This window comes from Apodemus sylvaticus, chromosome 20 (assembly GCF_947179515.1).
Source record: "Apodemus sylvaticus chromosome 20, mApoSyl1.1, whole genome shotgun sequence".
NCBI lineage: Eukaryota > Metazoa > Chordata > Mammalia > Rodentia > Muridae > Apodemus > Apodemus sylvaticus.
The window spans coordinates 47,259,255-47,277,951 of NC_067491.1; the positions used below are offsets into that span (position 1 = coordinate 47,259,255).

The following is an 18,697-nucleotide window of genomic DNA, read 5'->3' on the forward strand; positions in this document are numbered from 1 at the left end:
CTTGTGCCTCAGTTTAATTGTTTAAAGCTTAGTTGAGGGCAAGTGGAGAAGGCCGTCTTTATCTGGAGTAGTAATGTGCTGGGGAAAGCATGGGCTCTGTCAGTGAGTAGGGGAGGGAGGACGGGCGCCGCGGGCTGACATGGCGGCTTGCTGCCACTTGTTACTTCCTTGGTGCATCATGCCAACCTTTGTCCTGTTGTGCCTCCTTCACACGATCACACGTGCTGCTCTCCTGTCCACGTGCAGCACCTTGAACCAAGGGCTTGGCTTTTTGTTTTTGCCTAGAGGGCTGACTCTTGACTAGCCCTCCATAGTTAATGGACAAAGCTAATCCTAGGCAAGCACTAAGTTGTCGGAAGAAAACAGAGAAGATGCCTGAAATCTTGGACACAGTGTTTTCATCCTGCGCTTTTCCTGTGTATGGGATATGCATTCTCTAATACATTACCTCATTGAGCCAATGGGACAGCCTGCCCGTGTGGAAGATTGTCTGCAAATGTCAGCATCTCTGCGGAACTCCACAAATTAAACTGAAGCTGCAAAGATGGTAGTTCATGAAGAAAACTCTCAAATTCTAACAGCTTAGTCTTTGATAAATATCAGGTGTTTTCAGGATATTTCTACTAACAACAAAATTGTATAGCAAAACATATCTCTGGGTTGGTCTTTCAAAGGTTAATTAAATGTAAAGACACAAGCTGTGTCTCTAAAGTGACATATCAGATTACCCCAATTGTTCTGATCTTTATGCTCTTGAATTCATGGCCATAATAAAGTTGCTCTGTTTCTTATATGTTGTAGTTTAAATAATGCAGAGATTATTGGGAATTAAGATAAAGATGAGGTAGTTCTGGAAACATGATAAGTTGAACCTTTACTCCCTAGTTTATAAATCTTCATCTGGGAGCATTCAAGACTTTGGTTTCTAACTGGAATATCAGGCAGAGAGGTTTGGGGCAGAGTTGGATTTCACATGAAAAGAACTCTTAGTATCTGGACTGCAACATCAGAGACCTATGGCCAGCAGAAATGTACTCCAAAGAACTTAGGCACAAATCTGGGGACCCTCTGGGACCTATGTTGTCTGTGGACTGGCAGGGTTCTCTCTCTCAGGACTCGTTCTATGACTTCCTGTTGGTAAGGCTTGGGAGAACACTTTGACCTCGCTGGGGTCCAGAAGACTTGTTGCTGCAGAGAAGGTAGGCTCTGCAGAAGAGCCTACCTTCTTCTTTTTTTTCTTTTTAAAGATTTATTATATGTAAGTACATTGTAGCTGTCTTCAGACACACCAGAAGAGGACAGCAGATCCCATTACAGATGGTTGTGAGCCACCATGTGGTAGCTGGGATTTGAACTCTGGACCTTTGGAAGAGCGGTCAGTGCTCTTAACCGCTGAGCCATCTCTCCAGTCTCCCCCCCCCCCCATCCTCCCCCCCTCCTGCCCTTCCCTCCCCATGTTACCTTTTATTACTTGTAGAAACCATCATTTCAAAGAGAGAGCCAATTAAGAGAAACAACAACCCAGCCTGGGATCACACTCATCAGCCAGACAAAGATGAGTCAACTGGCCACACAGAGAGCTGTTAGAGAGAATAACACCGAGAATACACAGAAATATCAAGTGCTTACAGAAATTCACGGGTAACACAAAGCACACGACTTGCTGGATCTTACCTAACAAGGAAGATGCTGGCTGGGTATGCCGTGTGATGACGTAGGAATAGAATGGATGTTAGAACCTGCGCTCCAACTGTGCGCCTGCAGGGAGGGTACAGGCGTGGGGTTGGGGCGCAGAATCCTACCTTGAGTTCTGGATAGGAGAGCTCGTTTTTCCTGATGAAGCCACGCTTTAGAAAATCCGCACACGACAGGACTCCTGAGGAAGCTGCCCTTAGCAGTAGCCCGAGACCTGTTGGAGCCGCCCTGCACCTTTGTGACCCGAGTGCGGAAGACGGACTGATGTCGTCATGCCTTCCCCAGGACGTCCCTGTCCACACCGCAGAGGTCGGCGCCACCACCACCACGGCTGCCTCTAGGAAAAGGAAGTCCAAGCAGCCCGGTGGGCAGTCAAGGCACCCCATCCTCTCAGCTCCTGCGGACGATACCTCTGCGTCTCTCACAGCCATGTCTCCAAACTCGTGGACACCCAAGGTTCTCCACAAAACCCGCAGGGGCAAGCGAGACCCCAAGAGGCTGGCCGCCGCCATGGAGCGGGTGAGGCAGTGGGAAAGTCGCCTTCTCCAGAACCTCGAGGAAGCCACGCAGCACCAGCTCACTGTTGAAACCGAGAATCAGAAACCAGGGATCCGGCTCAACACCCAGGATGAGCCAGACGCCGCCTCCGAGGTCCACGCAGGGCGCCAGCATTTGGGTTTTTGGACACATGGACACTAAATATAAAGCTGGCGTTACTCTTATAAATATTTGTACCACCCGCTCTATAAAAAAAATTGTTCTTTTATTGTAAAAATGTAACCATCCTTGCTTTCAGCCCCATCCACCTCTCCTGTTTTACCCCAACTCTTCCTCAGGCACAGGGACCTGTGTGCTGGCTCTCCTCAGAGAGGCAGCTAAAAGCTTGTTGGTAGAGCGGAATCAGCAGTTACTGGGTGAAACTGAGAACTGAGTTGGAAAAACAGTATTGACTAAATGCCAAGGGCACATAAGGTCTAAGATGCTCTGAGAGGCAGGTGAGAAGGTTTATTTTTAAGCTTCAGTTTGGGCGGAAAATATTTCTTCTAGTTTGTGTCAGAATTGGAGGCATTTTTTTTTATTTTTTTTATTTTTGGAGAGTTACCAACCTTCAGAAAAATCAGGAAGTCTGCTGCAAATAGATGCAGGCTGGCAGCAGTAACCATTGGGATAGTTCAATATTTCATCTACCCCAGTTCTGTGTGTGGTAGGAATTTACTGTGTAAGATGTTTCAGCATTGTATCTTAATGTACTTCCCCCTATTAAATGAACTATTCAGTTGACTTGTTTTTTTTTTAATAATTACTAATATGTTATAAAAATACCAGTTATGAGATGATAAGTCTTAACTTTTCAAATAAAACATGAAAATATAAAGAAACACGAAAGCTTGTTATATAATGAAATAAAAGCAAATACATCCAAGTAATTCCTCCTAATTTTTATGAAAAATGAGCTGTTTTCATGACAAGTCAGAAAGGTATGAGGAAGATTTCCCAGTATAGCAGGTGTATTGACATGCAAATTAGTATCCTAACAGTCAATTTAAAGAGCTTAGAGGAAGAGCTACAGGACTTGAAGTGAAGATGCTAGTAGTTTCCCCAGAAGGGAATAGACCTGAGGGTGTAACGAAATATTTGTCATAACTAATAGTATTGTTAGCTGAAGAGAAACTTAGCTGATGATCTAAGTTCCAGGTTATATTGATGAGAAAAGATATATATATATATATATATATATATATAATCTGATAAAATTTCTGGACTCTCAAATATTTAAAATTCCTTAGTTATAATTTATTGAATTTATATTTAGATATGTTATTTAAAAAATATTAAATAGAAATGTCCCTTCCCAATTGTGGTAATAATTTATCATTCAGTTTAAAAGGATTTGTGAAAATATGCACACAAGAATTTATGCTTTTTTTACAACTGTCCACAAATGTCCAGCAATACTTTGCACTGGAATATCTGGGACGATGTGTGAAATTTCATGGAGTCTAGTATTCTGTGTCCTATACTTTCACTATACCGTGTATCGCCTACAGATTCAGCTACGGGATTTTCTGTCTGGCACTGAGTATGCAGTAAATGAAGCTAATCTTCATATGCCAGCGTCACCAGTGAAATGCAGCCAGAATGACAAGCAGGTACTGGTAACACTGTCAGCCAGTTAAAGTAGGATTGGACCCCGTGGTCATGAACCTGGTGGCTCGTCGGGGTTATCAATGAATCTGGTGGTTCATTGTGGTTATCAATGAATCTGGTGGCTCAACGGGGTTATCAATGAATCTGGTGGCTCAACGGGGTTATCAATGAATCTGGCCATTGTTTGTTTTTTTCATTTTTCCATGTTTTTAAATTGTTTAAAGCTGAATTTGCAAAGGGGAATACATTGGGATTGCTAAGAGTGTCATTCTAATCCATGTCCTTATGGTTTGGGCCAAGGTAACCAACGGACACTGAGCAAACACAGGCACAATTCAAGGTGCCAGGGAAGTGGTTACGGTTCAGGTCGTCAGATTGATTTTTAAAGTAAAGCTCACATCTGCTCTTTTAGATGACTAATTCTTGAGAGACTATGTTCCATAACTGATGGCGTTCTTACGGCAGTCTATTGTGTGCATGACTCAAAATGAGCACCATGTACACACAGGGTTGTTCTAGTGAGGCTTACCTTTCGATGAATAGTGTGCCGGGTGCCTCCGACCTCCACTAACCATGAGCTGTGTTTATGAAAGTTTCTGTGTTTAATAGAATTGCCGTTGGGGGGAGATTAAGAATGCTGGCAAAGTCTATAAGCTGTTTGATGTAGTTTTGAAATCCTACTTTCATGGCCGTCTGCTCCAATACAGTTAGCACATTCGATGAATCCCTCTCTTCGTTTTCAGGGAACATTGCTCACACATAGCTTAAAACAACACACACACACACACACACATACACACACACACACAGAGTAAAAAGGAGACTTTTTTTTAAAAAAATAACTTGATATAGAAAATACCTTTTGCATACTGTGTAGTCACCAGAAGTAGGGTCATAAAATGCGCACACTTTACTTGGCATCTCCAGAGCCTTGAGCTGACCATGCCGGCTCCGTTTAGGCATGTCTTGTCTACAGAGCTGTTCCCAGCCTTGCTGACATCATCGGCCTCCCCCTTTCCATGTTGGGTACCTTGTCTCCTTTCTAGGGACTGTTTTGTTTTTTTTTTTAAATAAAGATTTATGTATTTATGTATTTATGTACACTGTTGTTCAGACCCACTAGAAGAGGGCATTGCATCCCATTACAGATGGTTGTGAGCCACCATGTGGTTGGTAGGAAGTGAACTCAGGACCTCTGGAAGAGCGAGCAGTCAGTGCTCTTAACCACTGAGCCATCTCTCCAGCCCTCTAGGGACCCTTTTAAGGCTCGTGCCTGACTTACAAGATGCCTTTCAAAAGCAGTATAGTTAAAGTTCTAAAGAGACTTTTGGAGATGCAGCATTGCAAAGGTATATTCTGATTATCAGATACTAATGGTACACCAAAATCTTCACATGGAGCAGTAAGATGAATTTAAGAAATACTCTTTATTTAATTTATTTTCCCACCTAAAGTGTTAATCTATTGCTTTAGAAATTCTAAGGGAACCAAGTGGGATACACGAAAAGGCTCCCTGCCAGGTCTTTAAGCAAATAAAAAATTCTTAATGTAATGAATTTTTTGTCGTTACACATAAGCATTTATGTGCTAGCCAGGAGCATAGTTAGCAAGGAACACAAGTAAAATTTTTGGTTTAAAAATCCTGACTTCAAATTAAGCTTGGGTATTTGCATCTCAGTAGGAATGAAAGGAGACTATAGGCAGAGTCAATTTATTAAGCACATAGAACAGTACTCCCATTTTTGATGTCTTGCTAAAGCTCTAGTCTTGTGGATTTTTTCAATTTAGGTCGTTGCTTCTGGATGTCATAACTGTATTTATGGACTGCTTTTCCAAGGAGCCTTTTACAAACTCACTGCACATACAAGAGCGCAGAAACCATAACTGCATGCTATCTGACCATAATGAGAGGGCTGTAGACCAGCTTCAGCCAGAGCTTGAAGGAGCCCGCCATCTGCGAGGAGGACTCCAAGCTGCTTTTCCCCAGAGTTTGGCCAGCAGCATAGATCAGAGAGATGGAATTTGTAAGCCCTAAAGACTAAGTTGTAGGTGTGAAAGCTTAAAGTTTGGCTTCGGGCGCACCTCCCCTCCCACCCCCAGGCACTGTTGTTCCTTGCAAAGACACGCTTCTCTGACATAGGCCAAGAGCTGCACTAGTCTGTGCATACAAACACAAATGTTCAGAAGGTGGGTTGACAACATGACACTGTGTGTTTAGTAAAATGACAGTAATAGATCTTCCCCCACCTCTCTCAGCCTTACAACCTCCCTAGTCACAGGCATTTGACCAGGTTTATAGTACTAGGCATGAATTCCATTCTATAATATGAGTCTCAAATCCAGTCAGAAAGTGCGTGGTTATTCCCGTAACAAACAACCAGCACTCTCGTACCTGTGGGTACATGTTTCCTAGCATGTCCTTTTGGTGGCATGCATACTGCTAGGTAAGACCACTGGCAGCCTTTCCCTACCAGAAGCCCTTCTGGAACTATGCAAGAACTAACGAGCAGTCTTGCTCTAGTTTGAACCAGAGTGTGTTGTGGCTTCAGTAATAGGGTCTGATTCTCTAGTTCTGATAGGCAACCAGGAGCAGTGATGGTAGCCTGTATCGTTCTAAGGGTTTGGGAGTCTCCTTAGCCAAAAATCCATAAGGAGGCATTCCACCACTTACACTGGGCTAAGAAGATTTAAATAGAGAATATACTTTCCTTGAGTTTGGAGAGGATAAATACATTATGGGGCTTCAGACTTCTGATGTTATTAGAACATCTTGTTTTGACTGTGAATTGAGCTCAGCATTTGTAAATCCATTTTCTGAAGGGATGGACTAGATTGCAAGTATATGATATGACAATTAGAACCAGAAGCAAATGATTCCAGAGCTGTAGGTGGCAGTCACAGTTGAAGGAAAAGAACACAAAGAGAGTTCATAAGAACTTAATTTTGTTGTGGTCTAGTTGTCTTTCTTCCCTCCCTCCCTCCCTTCCTCCCTCCCTTCCTTTTCTTGATTATGCTTTGGTGTCACATCCAACTTCCCTGCCCAATGCTAGGATTTAAGGATTTTTCTCCTATGTTTTCTTCTAAAAGCTGTACACCTATATTGTAAATTTAAATTTATGATCCATTTGAGTTAATTTGCATAAAAGGTGTGAGCTTTGACTGGGGTTCGAGTGCCGCCATAGGAGTGTTGGAGATCTGTTTTCCCAAGCCCGGTGACGATACTTTCGCTGCTTTGTGCTTTTGTTGCGGTGGCTTTGTCTGTCTGCTTCTGGATTCTTTTCAAATTCTGCTGACCTGTGTATGTCTTTTTGTATACACTCCTCTATCTTGATTATTAATAATTTTGTAGGAACTCTTAAGATTATTTCATATATTTAATATGTTGTTATTGATTTGCATATTTCTTAGTGAATTTGTTAATGCTCCCAGAAGTCAGTTAATATCAACTCACTAAATTTCATTGTTTTCTAAACATTTGTTTCATTCGTTTTGATATTTAGTTATTCCATTATATCAAAGTCATTATCTAATAGTTCTCAAAACTTAAGTATTTAACTTTAGCTTTGTGCCTGACATCATAATAAGATACAGACTTTGGTCCAATAAGATGGTTCCTGCTCTAAGGTTCTGGAAACTGCGTCTTTGGCTGTTATTTCCTGGAAGGCTTATGCAGGGAAATAAGGTGAAATCTCACAAGAAAGGCCTTGTTGCACTATATCCTTTTATATCATTTTGTAAGAGAAGTGTTTCAGTAACCACTATAGTTAGTATATGCTTGTTATTAAGTTCAGTTCAGTAAGAAAGAGCATGTTGTTGTCCAGTTGTTTCCAGTTTGTCTGGCTATTTCTTTTGCCTAAAGAATGGGATGTAGTGTTGTGATTACATGATTCTATATATTATTTTTTTTAATTTTTAAAAATACTTATTTTTATTTCCTGTGTATTCATATTTTACTTGCATGTAACTATGTCTTCCACGTGAGTGTCTTGGTCCCATGGAGCCAGAAGAAGGCATCAGATCCACTGGAACCAGAATTAAGGACAGTCATGAGCTGCTGTGTGGGTGCTGGGGACCAGACCCTGGGCCTCTGGAGCAGCAGTCAATGCTCTTAACCCTTGGGTCACCTCTCAAGCCACTCCCAGAGAACCCCGTCCTCGTTTTTAACAAACAGCTTTCAAATTGCCACAAACCTTATAAACTCTGTATTGGAAGTTTATGGCTATTGTGGGTGCTGGGATGCCAAATGAGCTATTATTAAAGGTCAATAACCCTTTAAGAATAATGTTATTGAGTCTTACAATGTCTCTTGGCAAAGAGCAGATCAAATGTTTTCCAATTACAAAAACTAGAGTCCAGACAGGTGCTGCATTATATATCCAAACTTCCATGGTGGAGGTGATGATTGCTTTCATGGCCATCAGTAAGTTCATGGTAAGAGGGAGGGAAAATCTGGGAAGAGGTGAAGGAAACAAATTAGCCCTTTCAGGGATGACTTCCTCTTCACACTGCTGCTCATTCTCACACGATTGTTTTATTGAATTAGTTAATGAGATTCAGAAGTCTGTAATGAAATACCTATGGTGCATTACCATTCTTACGGACTGATTTTTTTTGGGGGGGCAGAGCAAAGAGTTTATTTCATCTTATATCTTACAATACATTATGAATGGTAGTCGGGACAGGAAATCAAATATAAACTTGGAGGCAGGCAGTGAAGAAGAGGTCATGAAGGAATAGAATTACTATCTTATGCAGACTGATTTCTTATTCCAGCTGTTTAGCGATGGCACTTGAAATTGTAAATCATCAGTCAAGAAAATACTCAATGATCTTTTGCCTACTAGATAATCTGATGGAGACATTTTCTTAACTGAAGTGTCCTTTTTCAGTTTGACTCCTGTTAGACTATATTTGATAAAAAGCAGAGAGAGAGAGAGAGAGAGAGAGAGAGAGAGAGAGAGAGAGAGAGAGAGAGGGAGGGAGAAAGGAGAAGGGAGAAGGGAGAGGGGGAGGGAGAGTGGGAGAGAGAGAAGGAGAGGGAGAGGGAGAGGGAGAGAGAGAAGACAGACAGACAGAAAGATTTTCTCAAAGAACCAGCTCCTGGCTTTGTTGATTCTTTGCATAGTTCTCTTTGTTTCTAATTGGTTGATTTCAACCCCATGATTGATTATTTCATGTGATCTATTCCTCTTGAGTGTATTTACTTCTTTCTGTTCTAGAGCTTTCAGATGTGCTGTTAAGCTGGTAGTGTAAGCTCTCTCTAGTTTCTTTTTGGAGGCACTCAGAGCTATGAGTTTACGTCTTAGCACTGCTTTCATTGTGTCCTGTAAGTTTGGGTATGCTGTGCCTTCATTATCATTAAATTCTAAAGAGTCTTTAATTTCTTTTTCTTCCTTGACAAAATTATCATTGAGTAGGGCATTGTTTAGCTTCCATGTGTATGTGGGCTTTCTGTTGTTTTTGTTGCTATTGAAGACTAAGGCTGGTGCCTTAATCCGTGGTGATCTGATAGGATCAATCTACTCAGTTGAGGACTGTTTTGTGACCGATTATATGGTTTTGGAGAAGGTACTATGAAGTGTTGAAGTCTCCCACCATTATTGTGTGTAGTGCAATGAGTGCTTTGAGCTTTAATAAAGTTTCTTTTATGAATGTTGGTGCCCTTGCATTCAGAGCATAGATGTTCAGAATTGAGAATTCTTCTTGGTAGATTTTTTTTTTGATGACTATGTAGTGTCCTTCCTTATCCTTTTTGCTTGAAAGTCAATTTTATCCAATATTAGAATAGGTGCTCCAGCTTGTTTCTTGGGACCATTTGTTTGGGAAATTGTTTTGCAGCCTTTTACTCTGAGGTAGTGTCTGTCTTTGACACTGAGGTGCATTTCCTGTATGCAGCAAAATGCTGGGTTCTGTTTACATATCCAGTCTGTAAGTCTATTTTTATTGGGGAACTGAGTCCATTGATGTTAAGAGATATTAAGGATAGTGATTGTTGCTTCCTGTTATTTTTCTTGTTAGAGGTGAAATTGTTTCTTCTTTTAGGGTTGTTGCAAGATTACTTTATTGCTTTTTCTAGGGTATAGTTTGCCTCCTTGTGTTGAAGTTTTCTGTCTATTATCCTTTGTAGGGCTGGATTTGTGGAAAAAATATTGTGTAAGTTTGGTTTTGTCATGGAATATCTTGGTTTCTCCATCTACGGTAATAGAGAGTTTTGCTGGGTATAGTAGCCTGGGCTAGCATTTTTTTCTCTTAAGGTTTGTATGATATCTGTCCAGGATCTTCTGGCTTTCATAGTCTTTGGTGAGAAGTCTGGTCTGATAGGTCTGCCTTTATATGTTACTTGACCTTTTTCTGTTACTGCTTTTAATATTCTTTCTTTGCTTTGTGCATTTGGTGTTTTGATTTTTATGTGATGAGAGGAATTTCATTTCTGGTCCAGTCTATTTGGAGTTTTGTAAGCTTCTTGTATATTTATGAGCATCTCATTCTTTAGGTTAAGGAAGTTTTCTTCTATAATTTTGTTGAAGGTATTTACCGGCTCTTTAAGTTGGGAATCTTCGCTCTCTTTTTATACCTATTATTTTTAGGTTTGATCTCATTGTGTCCTGGATTTCGTGGATGTTTCAGGTTAGGAGCTTTTTGCATTTTGCATTTTCTTTGACTGTTGTGTCAATATTTTGTGTGTTATTTTCTGCACCTGAGATTCTCTCTTCTATTTCTTGTATTCTGTTGGTGATGCTTTCATCTATGACTCCTGATCTCTTTCCTAGGTTTTCTTTCTCCAGTGTTGTCTCCTTTTGTGATTTCTTTATTGATTCTCTTTCCATTTTTAGATCCTGGATGGTTTTATTCAATTCCTTCACCTGATTGGTTATCTTTTCCTGTAATTCTTTCAGGAATTTTTGTGTTTCCTCTTTAAGGGCTTCTACCTGTTTACCTATGTTCTTCTGTATTTCTTTAAGGGAGTTATTTATGTCCCCTCCCTCCCTTTTTTTTTTTTTGGTTTTTTTTTTGAGACAGGGTTTCTCTGTGTAGCCCTGGCTGTCCTGGAACTCACTCTATAGACCAGGCTGGCCTCGAACTCAGAAATCTGCCTGTCTCTACCTCCCAAGTGCTGGGATTACAGGCGTGTGCCACCAAAGTCCTCCATCATCATCATGAGATTTGACTTTAAATAACTCCTGCTTTTCTGGTGTGTTGGGGCATCCAGGGCTCACTGTGTCGGGAGAACTGGGTTCTGATGATGCCAAGTAGCCTTGGTTTCTGTTGTTTATGTTCTTGCCCTTGCCTCTCGCTATCTGGATATCTCTGGTATTAGCTGGTCTTGCTGTCTCTGACTGTGGCTTGTCCCTCCTGCAAGCCTGTGTGTCAGTACCCGTGGGAGAATTTGGGTATGGAGAGCTGTGGCACAGGGTCAGCTCAGGGGTGCAGATGAAACCTGATGGATCCTGTCCCTGGCTGCTCTTTGGTTCCTGTGTCCTGATGACTCTGGGCCAGTCACTCTTGGGTCAGGAATCTGAGAAGAAGTGGTGTCTTACCTGTGCACACAGGTGTGTCAGCACTCTCGGGAGACCAGCTCTTTCCTGGTGGTATTTGGATATGGAGAGCAAAGGTCCAGCACCAGGTGCAGACCAGAAAACCAGAAGAATCCTGTCCTAGGCTTCTCCTTGCTTTCTGTGTGCTGAGGTCTCCGGTGGGCTCCTCGGTACAGAAGTGGTGGTCTTACCTGTGCTCAAAGTGTACTAGCTCGCCTGGGGGACCAGCTCTCCCCCGGGATTATTTGGGTATAGAGTGTTGTGGCACAGGGTCAGCTCCCAGGGGGGAATTCTATATTTTCTTTTCTTTTTCTTTCTTCTTTTTTTTTTTTTTTTTTTTTTTTTTTTTTTTTTTTTTTTTTTTTTTTTTGGTTTTTTGGATTTGGTTTTTTTGAGACAGGGTTTCTCTGTGTAGCCCTGGCTGTCCTGGAACTCACTCTGTAGACCAGGCTGGCCTCGAATTCAGAAAGCCTCTGCCTCCCAGAGTGCTGGGATTACAGGTGTGTGCCACCACTGCCCGGCGATTCTATACATTCTTACTGCATATTTAAGAAAACATTTTAGAACTGCACTAAAGAAAATAATGACTATTTTTCTGTACAGGTACGGCTATTGGCAAAGAACATTTTCTTTTCATATTTGAGCCTGCTAGTGAATTCAAAGAACGACCTGGCCCTGGCTTACATTCTCAACATCCCTGATCGAGGACTGGGGAGAGAGGCCTTCACCAACCTGAAGCATGCTGCTCGACAGAAACAGTTGTCTATGTTTTTGGTATGGATGCTTGTATTTTCAGGACTTATAATTTTAATGAAACAACTTTTAAGGAGTTAGTTTATGTCTTATCTTCGTATTTGAAAATCCATTGATTTTTCATTTTTCCTGTGTCTTCCAAGTTTAGCAAGTGAGAATTCCTGTTAAGCAATATTTCTTACAAACATATATTCCATAGGCCTTTACTCCTTAATAAATAACTGTACGGGTTTTCTCCACTTTTCTCTTAGTTTCTCCTTCTTTCTTTCCTTTGAGGGGCTTGGCTATGTGGTCCATGCTGCTCACAGATTCTTAGTCCCCTGGCCTGTGTATCACAAATGCCAGGTTAACATGCACTACTGTGCCTGGCTTTGATAGACTCTTCTTGAATAAGTATTTCTAAGGACATAGCATATGTGGTGTTTGTTACATTCGTATCTGTATATCAGAAACTCTGAGAAGCCCTTCAGTGAAGGGACATGTCTTATGAATCAGCTGTGATTCCTCAAGCTGTTTGACTATAGAACTTTCCCACAAATGGCTGATATTCCATAATGTGCTTCAAAAAAGCTAATTTGGAAGATACTGCTTTAGGAACATCATCTTTTCGATGAAGATGTTCTTGGGTGTAGCTATCACTACACATTTTTGTCAGTGTGAAGACAGTTCATTCAACTGCTTATCCTGGGATGTGAAAGCTTGCTGGAATCTAGTGGTTATCTGGTACAAATCTTATTTCATAGCAAAGGTAAAATAAAGGTTTGGGCCCATTGGAAACAATGTAGTTGACTTTGAAAATGGATTTCTTGAATGTAATGATTTCAATAGCTAATTATCCATCTAAATGAAACTATATTCATGAACAACATCTGCGTAGTCAAAGGTCTGCCTTCAATACGAGCATGTTCCTTCATCCTTCCTTCCACATCTGACTTGGCCTATCAGTTTCATCCCCACTGCTAGCTGTCAGGCTCACCCTACCTAGGATGGGGTCCACGTGACACCTGCTCCTGGTGTTATCTGCTCCTCAGTGCGTGACATGATCCATGAAATGTGCTTCATCAGTGCTGCACCCCTAGGACTATAGAATGTCCCCATCTTCATGGTCTCTACTGTAGTTTAACCTTCAGAATCATTAAAAGTTGCTATGTTGTCTGTTTTCCTTCACAGATGGCCACGTCATTTATTAGGGCATTGGAGCTTGGAGGGAAAGGATATGCACCCTCACCGGCAGATCCTCTGTGGGCGCATGCAAAAGGCCTGTCGGAGTTTATTAATTTCATTGACAAGCTAGATGAAATTCTTGGCGAGATACCAAATCCAAGGTAACAATTGATAAATCATAAATGTTTGTTGTTAATCCATCTTTAAAACTTCATAGAATCAGAGGTAGGAATGCAGATAATACTAAAATCACCAAGCATCAGACCAAAGCACAGGGAGAAGAAATAAAATACCAAAATGAAGAAATCGTAACTACATGACCATCCTCTAAATATCTACCTTGTGTGTATGAAAACCCAAAGATAGATTCAAATTGAGTTATTATTTATTGTGATCTAGAAGAAACAGGTTTTTTAGAACTGGAAATGATCAAGTAATTTTTTTAAAACTGTTTTAGTTAGCAATAAAGGAAACCATTATCAAGAATGAGGAAGAAAGTGGAAAAGATAATGAATTCCATATTCTGGTTTTTTTTTTTAATATTTTTATTTTCTATATTCTTTGTTTACATTCCAAATGATTTCCCCTTTCCCGGATCCCCCCTCCCCATATGTCCCATAAACCTTCTTCTCTCTATCCCTTCTCCAATCACCTCCCTCCTTTTTCTCTGTCCTTATATTCCCTTCCCATGCTAGATCAATTCTTTACAGGATCAGGACCTTCTCCATACTTCTTCATGGGAGTCATTAGTTAAGCAATTTGTGCCTTGGGTATTCAGAGCTTCTGGGCTAATTAATATCCACTTATCAGAGATTGCATTCCATGTGTATTCTTTTGTGATTGGGTTACCTCACTTAGGATGATATTTTCCAGATCAAACCATTTGCCTAAAAATTTTGTGAATTCATTGTTTCTAATTGCTGAGTAGTATTCCATTGTGTAAATATACCACATTTTCTGTATCCATTCCTCCTTTGAGGGGCATCTGGGTTCTTTCCAGCTTCTGGCTATTATAAATAAGGCTGCTATGAACATAATGGAGCATGTGTCTTTATTACATGCCGGGGAATCCTTTGGGTATATGCCCAGGAGAGGTATAGCAGGGTCCGCTGGAAGTCTCATGTCCAGTTTTCTGAGGAACCTCCAGACTGATTTCCACAGTGGTTGTACCATCTTACAGCCCCACCAGCAGTGGAGGAGTGTTCCTCTTTCTCCACATCCTCGCCAACACCTGCTGTCTCCTGAGTTTTTGACTTTAGCCATTCTGACTGGTGTAAGGTGAAATCTCAGGGTTGTTTTGATCTGCATTTCCCTAATGACTAATGATGTTGAGCACTTCTTAAGGTGCCTCTCGGCCATTCGAATTTCTTCAGGTGAAAATTCTTTGTTTAGATCTGTACCCCATTTTTAATAGGGTTATTTGGTTCCCTGGGGTCTAACTTCTTGAGTTCTTTGTATATATTGGATATTAGCCCTCTATCAGATGTGGGGTTGGTGAATATCCTTTCCCAATTTGATGGTTGCCGTTTTGTCCTTTTAACAGTGTCCTTTGCCTTACAGAAACTTTGTAGTTTTATGAGGTCCCATTTGTCAATTCTTGATCTTAAAGCATAAGCTATTGGTGATCTGTTCAGGAACTTTTCCCCTGTGCCCATGTCCTCAAGGGTCTTCCCCAGTTTCTTTTCTATTAGTTTCAGTGTGTCTGGTTTTACATGGAGGTCCTTGATCCACTTGGAGTGAAGTTTAGTACATGGAGGTAAGAATGGATCAATTCACATTCTTCTGCATGCTGACCTCCAATTGATCCAGCACCATTTGTTGAAAAGGCTATCTTTTTTCCACTGGATGTTTTTGGCTCCTTTGTCGAAGATCAAGTGACCATAGGTGCGTGGATTCATTTCTGGATCTTCAATTCTATTCCATTGGCCCACTTGTCTGTCACTGTGCCAATACCATGCAGTTTTTAACACTATTGCTCTGTAGTATTGCTTGAAGTCAGGGATACTGATTCCCCCAGAATTTCTTTTGTTGTTGAGAATAGTTTTAGCTATCCTGGGTTTCTTGTTATTCCAGATGAATTTGAGAATTGCTTTTTCTAACTCTGTGAAGAACTGAGTTGGGATTTTGATGGGGATTGCATTGAATCTGTAGATTGCTTTTGGCAAGATGGCCATTTTAACTATATTAATCCTGCCAATCCACGAGGATGGCAGATTTTTCCATTTTCTGAGGTCTTCTTCGATTTCCTTCTTCAGAGACCTGAAGTTCTTGTCATATAGGTCTTTCACTTGTTTGGTTAGAGTCACACCAAGATACTTTATATTGTTTGTGGCTATTTTGAAGGGTGTCGTTTCCCTAACTTCTTTCTCAGCCTGCTTATCCTTTGAGTATAGGAAGGCAACTGATTTGCTTGAGTTGATTTTATAACCAGCTACTTTGCTGAAGTTGTTTATCAGCTGTAGGAGTTCTCTGGTGGAGGTTTACAGGTCACTTAAGTAGACTATCATGCCATCTGCAAATAGTGATAATTTGACTTCTTCCTTTCCAATTTGTATCCCCTTGACCTCCTTATGTTGTCTAATTGCTCTAGCTAGAACTTCAAGTACTATATTGAAAAGATATGGAGAGAGAGGACAGCCTTGTCTAGTCCCTGATTTTAGTGGGATTGCTTCAAGTTTCTCTCCATTTAGTTTGATGTTGGCTACCGGTTTGCTGTATATTGCTTTAATGATGTTTAGGTATGGGCCTTGAATTCCTGTTCTTTCCAATACTTTTAGCATGAAAGGATGCTGGATTTTGTCAAATGCTTTTTCTGCATCTAATGAGATGATCATATGGTTTTTTTCTTTGAGTTTGTTTATGTAGTGGATAGCATTGATGGATTTCCTTATATTGAACCATCCCTGCATCCCTGGGATGAAGCCTACTTGATCATGGTGGATGATTGTTTTGATGTGTTCTTGGATTCAGTTGGCAAGAATTTTATTAAGTATTTTTTTTAAAGATGTATTTATTTATTTTATGTATGTCAGTATACACTATAGCTGTTTCTCAGACACACCAGAAAAGGGCATCAGATCCCATTGCAGATGGTTGTGAGCCACCATGTGGTTGCTGGGAATTGAACTCAGGACCTCTGGAAGAGCAGTCAATGCTCTTAACTGCTGAGCCATCTCTCCAGCACCTTATTAAGTATTTTTGCATCAATATTCATAAGAGAAATTGGCCTGAAGTTCTCTTTCTTTGTTGGATCTTTGTGTGGTTTTGGTATCAGCGTAATTGTGGCTTCATAGAACGAGTTGGGTAGAGTTTCTTCTGTTTCTATTTTGTGGAATAGTTTGAAGAGTATTGGTGTTAGGTCTTCTATGAAGGTCTGATAGAACTCTGCACTGAAGCCATCTGGTCCCGTGCTTTTTTTTTGGTTGGGAGACTTTCTATGACCCTTTTTATTTCTTCAGGTGTTATCGGACTGTTTAGTTGGTCTATTTGATCCTGATTTAGTTTTGGTGTCGGATATCTGTCTAGGAAACTGTTCATTTCCTCCAGATTCTCCAGTTGTGTTGAGTATAGGCTTTTGTAGTAGGAACTAATGATTTTTTGAATTTCCTCAGTTTCTGTTGTTATATCTCCCTTTTCATTTCTAAGTTTGTTAATCTAGATACTGTCTCTGTGCCCTTTGGTTAGTCTGGCTAAGGGTTTATCTATCTCTTATTGATTTTCTCAAAGAACCAGCTCCTGGTTTTGTTGATTCTTTGTATGGTTCTCTTTATTTCTACTTGATTGATTTCGGCCCTGAGTTTGATGATTTCCTGCCTTCTACTCCTCCTGGGTGAAGTAGTTTCTTTTTGTTCCAGGGCTTTCAGGTGTGTCATTAAGCTGGTAATGTATGCTCTCTCCATTTTCTTTTTGGAGGCACTCAGGGCCATGAGTTTTCCTCTTAGCACTGCTTTCATTGTGTCCCACAGCTTTGGGTATGTTGTGTCTTCATTTTCATTGTGTTCTAAAAAGTCTTTAATTTCTTTCTTTATTTCTTCCTTGACCAAGGTATCATTGAATAGAATATTGTTCAGTTTCCACGTGTATGTGGGTTTTCTGTTGTTTTTGTTGCTTTTGAAGACCACTTTTACTCCATAGTGATCTGATAGGAGGCATGGGATTAGTTCGATCTTCTTATATTTGTTGAGGTCTGTCTGTGACCAATTATATGGTCGATTTTGGAGAAGGTACCATGAGGTGCTGAGAAAAAGGTATATTCTTTTGCTTTAGGATAGAATGTTCTATATATATCTGTTAAATCTAATTGGTCCAAAGCTTCAATTAGTTTCATTGTGTCCCTGTTTAGTTTCTGTTTTCCTGATCGGTCCATTGAGGAAAGTGCAGTGTTGAAGTCACCCACAATTATAGTGTTAGGTGCAATGTGTGCTTTGAGCTTTAATAAAGTTTCTTTTACGAAAGAGAGTGCCCTTGCATTTGGAGCATAGATGTTCGGGATTGAGAGTTCTTCTTGTTGTATTTTTCCTTTGACCAGCAAGAAGTGTACCTCAGAATCTCTTTTGATGACTTTGGGTTGAAAGTCAATTTTATCTGATATTAAAATGGCTACTCCAGCTTGTTTCCTGAGACCATTTGCTTGTAAAATTGTCTTCTAGCCTTTTACTCTAAGGTAGTATTTGTCTTTGACCCTGAGGTGTGTTTCCTGTAAGCAGCAAAATGTAGGGTCCTGTTTACGTATCCAGTCAGTTAGTCTATGTCTTTTTATTGGGGAATTGAGTCCATTGATGTTAAGAGATATTAAGGAATAGTGATTGTTACTTCCTGTCATTTTTGACATTATTTTTTAAATTTGATTGGTTAACTTCTTTTGGATTTGATGAAAGGTTACTATCTTGCTTTTTCCAGGGTGAAGTTTCCCTCCTTGTATTGGTGTATTTCCTCCTATTATCCTTTGTAGGGCTGGGTTTGTGGATAGATATTGGGTAAACTTGGATTTGTCATGGAATATCTTAGTTTCTCCATCTATGGTGATTGAGAGTTTTGCTGGATATAGTAGTTTTGGCTGGCATTTGTGTTCTCTTAGAGTCTGCATGAGATCTGCCCAGAATCTTCTAGCCTTCATAGTCTCAGGTAAAAAGTCTGCTGTGATTCTGATAGGTCTTCCTTTATATGTTACTTGGCCTTTTTCTCTTACTGCCTTTAATATTCTTTCTTTGTTTAGTACATTTGGTGTTTTGATTATTATGTGACGGGAAGTATTTCTGTTCTGGTCCAGTCTGTTTGGAGTTCTGTAGGCTTCTTGTATATTCATGGGCATCTCTCTCTTTAGGTTATGGAAGTTTTCTTCCATAATTTTATTGAAGATATTTGCTGGCCCTTTAAGTTGTAAATCTTCACTCTCATCTATG

The 18,697-nt window shown here is 40.4% G+C and overlaps 1 protein-coding gene across 3 annotated transcripts in view; it reads left to right on the forward strand.

Annotated features, from left to right (window-relative positions):
- Nucleotides 1-18,697, forward strand: part of Parpbp (PARP1 binding protein) — a 49,452-nt gene that overhangs the window by 8,048 nt on the left and 22,707 nt on the right. For all 3 annotated transcript variants that reach the window (XM_052165018.1, XM_052165020.1, XM_052165019.1), the window contains 3 exons: nt 3,744-3,845; nt 11,982-12,152; nt 13,302-13,456. In XM_052165018.1, the coding sequence (XP_052020978.1) occupies nt 3,744-3,845; nt 11,982-12,152; nt 13,302-13,456 (428 nt within the window). The remainder of the gene's footprint in view (nt 1-3,743; nt 3,846-11,981; nt 12,153-13,301; nt 13,457-18,697) is intronic.